The sequence below is a fragment of the Coenobita brevimanus genome, chromosome 27 (assembly GCF_032717465.1).
Source record: "Coenobita brevimanus isolate Jiangsu-jjx chromosome 27, ASM3271746v2, whole genome shotgun sequence".
NCBI lineage: Eukaryota > Metazoa > Arthropoda > Malacostraca > Decapoda > Coenobitidae > Coenobita > Coenobita brevimanus.
The window spans coordinates 23,240,179-23,250,321 of NC_136980.1; the positions used below are offsets into that span (position 1 = coordinate 23,240,179).

The window sequence follows — 10,143 nt, forward strand, 5'->3', positions numbered from 1 at the left end:
CTCTCGTATCTGCATGAGAAATATCTATTTACATTTTTTATTGTTCCAGCCATTAGACAGAATACTAGTTGATGACATGTCCCCCTGTCTATCCTTATATTATTTAGAACTGATCACAATTTTTTTTTTTTCACTAATGTCATTAAACAAAAAAAACAGAGGCAAAGACGACAAGGAATCATATCTTTTTCCAGGACAATCTGAACAGAATAAGACCAAAATAAGGGATCCTGATTATTTTAGACGCTTGGTCATATTGCCTTTAAAAAACTAGAGATCAAGGACGGAGGGGGATGCAGGCAGCGGAAGACAGTTTTATAATTGACCTGTTCCATTCATGAATGTCTGATTATTGGTTAATTATTGTAACAGAGAGGTGGACAGGAAACAGATGACTGCAACGAGGACAGAATCTGGAGGGCTTTTCATCAGTAGTAAAAATGGTCATATATACCTGGTGTTGTTTCTCCTCCAGCGGTGAATATTTCCATGCGAGGTGGATGAGAAACACTTCTCATCCGTGAAGATGACTTGCGACCAAAAGTCTAGGTTTTCAGGAGAGCAGCGTTAACCAAAGTCTAACCTCCCCGCTCTGTGCTGTTGTGTCAGGCATCCCTTCATTGCTGGAATTGTATGGTGTATATAAACGTCATGCAACATTCGCCTGACATTCAGCACACACACCTCTAACTGAAGACTGTCCCTTATGGCCACCGCGTTCGTAAGAGGTGTTGCCTCTGCTGCTGCAACAATAGCAGCATCTTCAGCTTCGGTGTTTCTTCGAGGGGCTCCCGTCCTTTCTAACAAGAAAATATTTGCTATTACTAAATAAGACACAAATATAAATCAACGCCGAAAGTCCAGTTGGGAAAAACATTATGTATGGAAGTGAAGCTTGGACATTGTTGGACGGACAGAAGTCAAGAGTGAGAGCAGTGGAAATGAGTTATTTAAGAGGAGCATGTGGAGTCACGTGGAGAGACAGATTGACAAATCAGGATGTGAAGGAGCGTTGTAGTGTGGATGTGATAGGAAGCGTTAGGAGAAACTCACTGAGGTGCTTTGGCCATGTGGGGAGGATGGAGAGTGAGAGACTGACGAGAAGAGTGTATATGAGTGAGGTGGAGGGGGGGGAGAGGGAAAGGGAGGCCAAAGATGAGATGGAGGGATGGAGTGGAGAGGTATATGAGAGAGTGGGGTGTGAGCAGGGAGCAGGGCAATGAAATGGAGGGGGACAGGGAGACATGGAAGCGATTTGTTTGTGGCGATCCCTTACGGGATTAAAGGGTCTGGCAATAGATAGATAGATAGAAAATAGTGTTACAACGGCAACATTGTTGTACTAAACAAATTGCTGCCTATAAAGCTAGTGGCGTAGCAAGACTAAATGCAGTTCAAGGCCTGATATCCTAGTTTCACCCCATCACTGCGTGGGACAGCCCTTTAAAGGCGATTGCTTGCTTGCGGTTCATGGCTTTGCTCGGCCAGACAGACCAGGGTTCCTAACAACAACAACATCAAGAGATGAGAATTGAAGTGTCGTTCTAGAATGAGTAGGACTGATTTGTATGTGACCATCATAAATCAAAATCCTGTCAGTTCCTTCCAGTACACACAAATATCCATTCCACTGAGATGCCTGGACACATTGCGTTTGAAATAACGGGACACTAAGCACTGGAAAAAGACATACTAAGACATTCAACAAATAACCAGTCGTATACAAGAAAGGCAGTTTACCAGTTAACTGTTGCATTATAGAGCGGGTGAGGGTGTGGCAAAGCTAGTGCTTCGTTTTCGTCATAACGGGAGAGAGATGCAAGCCAAGAATTCAGAGGAACAGTGGTGTGTGTGTGTGTGTGTGTGTGTGTGTGTGTGTGTGTGTGTGTGTGTGTGTGTAGACAGACAGTCAGACAGACAGACAGAGGTCGAAGAGAGTTAGCTGAGTCAAGGAGACGAAAGAGTGTAATTCAGCCCACTATGTATTAAACCTGTAAAGTGTGTGTAATCCGCATACTTTGGTCTGACAAATCTGACGTGAATAAGCCCCATGAAACACAAAACAAAGCCTTAAGACTAAGTACAGTTTCCATCATAATCATAATTATAGATCACTTTCATGAAGATGCAAATATATTTTCAAAGATCATGTGAATATGAGACACAGTTAATTGCTTCAGCTCAATATCCATCCCACCTTGCAATTTCATGTTGCATCACCGCCAGCCAAAAGTAAACAAACGAACAATTGCCCAACACGACACAGAGTATCTCAGCAACATACCCCCTTCACACAGCAATACAAATCACAGATCATCGAACACTAGAAATCACATACCCCCTTCACCACCAAGCAATGCAAATCACAGATCATAGAACACTAGAAATCACATACCCCCTTCTCCACCCAACAATACAGATCACAGATTGTCCAACACTAGAAATCGCATACCCCTTTCTCCACCCAGCAATACAAATCACAGATCATCCAGCAGACACATACAGTGCATAAATACATAGCAATTGCCCACCACAGCCATGCAAACCCTTTAGCCAAACAGCATCTTTCGTGAACCACCTCAAGACACATACGCCTCAGAAAATACTGTACCCTACCCAGAGAGACACGAGCACACATATACTCATTTTTTTTTTTTTTTCTATTTAGGCGAAGATGCACTTGACAGGTTGGTGATGATTGGGTAAATGCAACGTGTCCGATTAACATCCTTGTATTTCAAAGAATTACCAGGTAGTATCAGATTACGTGGTAATTATTTGAAATACAACGATGTTCTTCGGACATGTCGCATTCAGTCAGTCATCACCAACCTGTCAAATGCATCTTCGCCTCCGTAAAAAAAAGCTGAGTATAGTCAGACTACGATGTGGTCACCATGGTTCAATGCTACGGTACCGACACAAAATATAACTCACAAATAAGTTACTCTTCCCACACTGCAAGGCAGCCCTCCCCTCCCCCACACCGCAACACATTTATGCAGCACATGCACAACACTGTTGGAACACAGTCTTTCAATATAACCTCAACCAAAGACTTACAGAAGCGACCGGCAGAAGCTTCTGTTTTCCACTGGGATAGCAACGAGATGAATTTGGGGTTGCAACAACGACAACTACAACATCAAAACCGTCCACTTTCAAAGTCGAAATTACTTTCTCACCACCTTATCAAGATTCATTCTCTCTTCATGACCATACCAGCTATATATGTTATCAACAAGCTTCCTCCCACGCAAAACAATTTTTTTAATCATAATATTCACTTATTCAGCCTACACGTCATGCATGCCACACACATTCAAAACAGTCCCATTTCCAATGTCCTTACTCTGTGATTCTCGCCCTTATGCCAAACAAAGAGTTTCAAGTGATTACACACACACAACCACACAACTAGACACAGACACACTCACACCCAGACACACCGACACCAAGACACACACACACACACACACACAGACACAGACACACACACACACACACACACACACACAGTGGTAACGCTCTCGCTTGCCAACTGGCAGACGGGAGTTCGCGCCTCGCTCAGGTTGCGAAAAGTGTCACTGACGAAGTGGGTGGTTACTTTCCCCTTTGAGCAAGGGGACGGGTTAATGTGCGTGTGTGAAAGGTCACAACCTTGTAGATCCGGACTATATGAGCTCTCAGCTCCCTTCCGTGAGGGTAAATGCTGACGATCACGACCATCAAGTGATCCTGACCGACCCGGTGAATTACACACGCACACACACACACACACACACACACACACACACACACACACACACACACACACACACACACACACACACACACAGAGTGTGGACAATGTATCACTTAACCAAAATTTGATATTTTGTGAAACACCAAGAAAAAGTTCAGCAAAGAATGGCTGGGAAAGCATCAAGGAACATTTTACTGTATACTGTATGTAAATCATGTATTTACTAAGCCTGATGAATACTCAGGTGTGAGGTGTGTGGACGTGAAAAAAGCAACAGAAGAAGCGAAGTGAACATCGGCCACCGTGCGTGCGCCGCCCACTGGCTCTGGCAGCCACTAGTAACTGTGAATGTAGTGTAGGGGATATCTGGCCACGGAAATACTGCATAACAATTTTTACTATTTTACATACCGTATGTTGCAGATACTATACATTAGTCACCTATACTACGTTAAAAAGTAAAATGGAAAAGATTGAGACATTTATATACTCAGGATGCAATTTTGCCACCGCCTTCCAAAAACTGATGCTCGAGAAAGTTGCAACCCCCATTCCTTCCCACTTACAACGCCCCTCTACTACTAGAGACTGTTTTTTCTCTGAAATCTTCCATATGGACCGAAAACTAGTTTTAGTTTCTATTAGTATGGAATATACAGTAATGGGGAGCTATTGTTCACAATTATTCATTATCAGTATAACACTTCAGTACTACAGAAGATTTATGACACGTTGGTCCTGAAGGTTGCCACTCTTCTCCCATCTCTTTATCCACTTCATCACAGTTTTTGTAGTAGAGGCCAGGCTGATGCGTGTACATTGCCCTGATGAAAAAGGCCATTATCACGTAGAGCGATAATTTGACCTCTAAGCACTAATTTGTATCGTCTCACGCCATGATTCATGTCGACCTGGTGGGGCACGTGGAGGTACTGATTTCGCCTTTGAGCAGAGAGAGATAACCAAAACATCTCGGTTGAACCCCCACCCCCAGAGAGAGAGAGGAGAGAGAGAGAGACCAACGGTTATGTGGGAAACATCATGTAAGAAACTTCCTCGTAAATCATATTTCCATCTAATTCCTTAGAGCTCCACCAATCGTCTTCAAATCCTAGTTTGAGTATCAATATGAGTTTTAGCTTGTTCAGATATTCTTAAATGTTTGAATACCTTGAGTACATACAAATTATTTTGGGCTGCTTGGATATTCCTTGAAGCAGTAGAACTGTTCATAGATATTGAGCCAAGATGGTTAGCTGAAGTACTGTCCATGTCTAAGGATTAAGACATGCTGATAACTTTCACTACTGTCTCGGTTTTTCAGAGGCCATGTCGCATCGTTTTACGAGGAATAACGTGAGTAAGTAACAGTTGGATCAGTATGATAGTTGGCCACAGTGTGTTTCATACCCTGCGCTAATTTTTGGCAGCATAGTGGAGTACGTAAATGAAATAATTAAGGCAATTGTCCTTGAGAAATGAGGCTGAAATATGTCCAAAATAAAGGACAAGGATACGAACGATACCACGGAAACGTAGTACCTGCGGCGTGAGTGACGTCCAAGTAGATTGAGCTCCTCCCACCACCCACACGGGACACTCCCACCCCCGCTCCATCTCCCTCCTTCGGCCTCGCCTCCCTCTCTTCGGAAACCATGGTCGAAACTTCAATCATTGGCACATTTTTTATAGCCTATATATATGATATATTATGTAACTTGACGAATGCAATATGTGTTACTATAGTTGGTATATTTGTATTGATAGTTGACACATAACAGAGGCGAGAAGTAAGGTAGAATGGGGCTGATAATGCCCGGCATGATAGGAGAGCATTGGTTCCGGTAGAAGTGAGTGAGTGAAATTGTAGTTTTGTGGTGGAATGGTGCGCCATGTATATAAGGTGTTATGTGGTCACTCATGCAGCCATGGGTTAATTCTATTTTGTAATTGCTATCGATTATAGCTTCAGAACTGTCGTATAAATGTTTGATTTAAGCAGTATCGTAATCAAATATTATCATAAAGCACCCCAATATCATGATTACATCCCAGTCTACACCGATGCTGAGTGGGTTACTCAGCGTAGGCTTATTGTTATCTTTATGGCATATTGTGGACAGATTTCAGTAATACATCATTGTAGATGAAATGAAGCATATATGTAACGGAATGGCGTGGACAAAAGAAACATTTAAATCAAATTCATAAAGTATTTTACTCCTCCCTCACTATCCAGGAACAAGTCGTTCTCATCATCACTTTCGAGGTTAACGGCTGTGATGGGATCCACTCGTTCATGCTATGTTACGTCTGTGGCCCAGTACTCTTCTTCGAAGGCTTGAGGCACGTCTGACCGCACTACCCCACACCTCTCCAGTTGCACACAGCCTCGCTTCCCTCCGAGCCTAGCTTGCAGGTCTTCTCGGGTGAAATGGTGTAGTGAGGAGCGTACGTGGCGTTTCAGGCACTCCCACACCTGCTCGATGGCGCTGAGCTCGGGATGAGCGGGTGGCAGCTTCACAACTTCATGGTCCCATGAGCATATTATGTTGTCAACATTGTACTGTGGCTCTGTCTTGTTTTGCTTTGAAATGAGGAGCAGTTCAGGCCGTGTGGCGTTTGGTGGGAAGGGTACATTGTGCTGCTCCAGCCATATTATAATATACGGTTTCTTCGTGGAGATGGTGGGAAAGCGACTCTCCTTCGTCAGCTGGCTGTGATAAGGGGCATTATCCATGACCAGTACTGACGGCTCAGTCAATGACGGCAGGAGTTGCGATGTCAGCCAGCAGAGAAACAGCTCGCCATTCATCTCCCCGTGGTAATCGCCGCTAGTGTTCTTGGTAGGGAAGCATAGAAACGAATTATCGACAAAACTGTCAGCCGTCCCAGCTTCGACCACCACAAAGCGCTCTCCTTCCCCAGGCGGCACCTGACGGCTGTATTTGGTGCTGGTGACAGGTTGAGTGCCGTCTACCCACTTATGCATGGCCCATCCTGGTGGTGAACCACGTCTCATCCAGGTACACCACCTGCCTGCCTTCCTGTCGGTGGCGATTGAGAGACCGGAGAGCACTTATTCGACAGCATACAACATCAAGGGACTCCTTCCTCACATACATCTTCTGTTGAGATATCTTGTAGCGAAATCCCATGTTAAGGAGGAGTCGCCATACTGATGTATATGAGGTTCCCTCCGGGATGATGGCTGCCGTCTTTAGGTCCTCTGTCAGGGTTGCTGTGGTGAATGTTTCTCTAGCAGCAAATTTAGTGTGGATGTTGCAGCGAATGGCACCGATGGTATATATATATATATATATATATATATATATATATATATATATATATATATATATATATATATATTTATATATATATATATATATATATATATATGTATATATATATATATATATATATATATATATATATATGAATATATATATATATATATATATATATATATATATATATATATATATATATATATATATATGTATGTATACATAGCCTATGATTTCATCATCCATTGTATAATTCTAACTTATGATACAGTTTTGTTCATGATTGCATCATCCTTTGTATGATCTTAATGTACAGTATGCTGCATGTTTGTTCACGATTCGCCACGTAGCTTCCATAGTGACCAGGCTTGCATGTTCTACCTAACTCCCCCCTTCTCCCCCTTATAGTAGAGTAAGTCGTTCTTTCTGTTGTTCAGAGTATTACTGTCATTTCTTCCTCCTCTATGTCTTCATTTCCGCGTCGTTCTTACAAGTTGAATCAAGCTCTGCCAGCCCCTATATAATGAGCTCAGTCTCTGCATTAGTTGCCACTTAGATCTACTCCTCATTCTGTTCACATCTCTGTCCTCCCCTGTACAGTATATTATTATTTTTGTGAGTGCTCAGGAAGTCTCCAGCCATCTAGCTGCTGTATAATCTGAGTATAAGTGTTATTACCATTTTTCTAGTACTGTATAGCCTGAGGCGTTGGTTCGTGGGCCTGGTGAAGTTTTTGTGATTCATATTGGTTCCATACTGTCAGCCAGTATTAGTAATATTTTGTATCTGTAATATTATATCTTCCTTTAACTGAGCATTATCCGGTTTTCTCATTTTATTTGGGCTGACTTAGATAAATTTGCTCTTGCTAAATTCGTGTTAATAGAGGCTATTGCAGTTAACCATATATGTAACCTGTTTTGCCATTACATTATCCTTATGAGTCCTGAATGTTTAGCTGTTAGTTTGAGCATTAAACTTTAACTTGTAATTTTACCTAAGTCTTGTTTTGAACCTGGAACTTTGCGGGATAGTAGTGATTTTATTATTCTCACGAAGTGTTCATTATCTCTCTCTGTTTCGTAACAATGTATATATATATATATATATATATATATATATATATATATATATATATATATATATATATATATATATATATATATGTGTGTGTGTGTGTGTGTGTGTGTGGGTGTGTGTGTGTGTGTATATATATATATATATATATATATATATATATATATATATATATATATATATATATATATATATGCAAACTAACCACAGGAGAAATGAAAGAAGCGACAGTGAGTACTTACGTATATTACATCTTGAGACAGAGTGAGACAGAAACTTAAAGGGTAGAGGTCTTTGATGCACACCCGCAGCAGGTAGTGGCACACAGAACAATGGATGACCTGAGTTTTTACCTGCAGCTTAACTTATGGTCACCTGCAGCAGGGAGTGGAACACAACAAAGGATAACCTGAATCTAAAAATGCATGTAACAAAGGAGAAGGGATTAGGAGGGGAGGAAAGGGGAGTGGGAGGGAGGGGGAAGGGGGAGGGGATGGAGGGGAAGGGGGAAAGGGAGAGGGGGGAGGGAGGAGGGGATAAATACTGCTGCTTAACTTAAGACCTAGAGGATTAATGCTTGGTGTGTCCCACACAGGTGTGACTACACCACCAGGAGATGACAGGGAACAATCACGTGTTAGTCTGGGGGATACTGCTTTAAAATTAATTCAGTTAATATTTTATCACACTTAAAATGACCATAGCTCATGTTTACATTCTTTTCATATGTGCCAGAAATTAGACAAGATTCTATTACATTTCTTTCATCTAAGCTTTTTGATCTTGCTAGAATCTTGGAGCCTGTCCAGTCAATATGGTGATCACTGGATGCTTTGTGCTGAAATAAACCACTACTCTGTTGGGCTGTCCTTACGCTGTATTTATGTTGTGAGATTCTAGTTTCCAAATCTTTTCCAGATTGTCCTATGTAAAATTTGTTACAGCTTTTACACGGGATTTTGTAAACAACGCCTGAATTACTGAAAGGGTTGCTCTTGATGATTTTTTTTTTTTATGGTGTTCTCATATTTGAATACTACTTGTACATTGAGTTTCCTCAGTATGTGAACAACATCAACAAAATTTTCATGGAAGGGGAGGACAAGGGTTCTTTGAATGTTCTGGCGATCTGACTTATTTGTTTTTCCTTCAAGGAATCGTTTCTTTGCTGTATTGTGGCACTGAGTTAGTATCCTTTGTGGATATTTTAGCTTCTTTCCAATACTCTGAATCATTTTTAGCTCATCATCTAAAAATTCTGGGTCTGAAATTCTATATGCTCTTAGGTACATGGATATGAACACAGATCTTTTTACATTAATATGATGGTTTGAATATTACATGTGTTTTCATCGACCTCAATATTTGTAGGTTTTCTGTATACCTTAGTCTTCAAAACATTTTGGTCCCTGATAACTTTTACATCCAAAAATGGCAATTCATTATCCATCTCCATCTCATGAGCAAACTTAATCGACGGAACTAACGAATTTAATTGCAGGAGAAATTCATCAATGGGAAGGCTGTTAGGCCAGAAGCACAGGATATCATCAACATATCGGAGCCAAACTATGTTTTGCTCCTTTATGGAGGTCAGTAAATGTTTATCAAAGTATTATACGTAAATATTTGCCAGAACTGGGGAGAGGGGATTACCCATGGCCATACGAAATTTTTGTGTGTAAAATTTACCTTCAGAGGTAAAAAAAAAAGAGTTCACAATGCTAAGTGTTACAAGGTCTCCAAGTGGCTTGTAACACTGTTGTCCCCTGTTGTAGGCAGTATATCTGATTCATTTGTACAAAACAATGAGGATTTGGTAACAAAATTAAAATCTCTAAATGTCATGTACCCCTGCAAATTAGTAAGCTTTGATGTTAAATAATTATTCACAAATGTCCCTGTTGATGATCTTTTAACTTTCCTGCCAAGCATTCTGGGTAGTAACACTGATAGTATTCCCTCTGAAAACATTATCAAGCAAATAAAATTGTGCATTGTGAACTCTTCTTTTACCTTTGAAGATCATATATA

The 10,143-nt window shown here is 41.1% G+C and overlaps 1 protein-coding gene across 1 annotated transcript; it reads right to left on the minus strand.

Annotated features, from left to right (window-relative positions):
- Positions 1-6,047: 6,047 nt before the first annotated feature.
- On the minus strand, positions 6,048-6,767 carry LOC145394504 (uncharacterized). Its single transcript, XM_080268350.1, has one exon. It carries the CDS (start codon positions 6,765-6,767, stop codon positions 6,048-6,050), a length of 720 nt encoding a protein of 239 aa, XP_080124476.1.
- Positions 6,768-10,143: the final 3,376 nt, after the last annotated feature.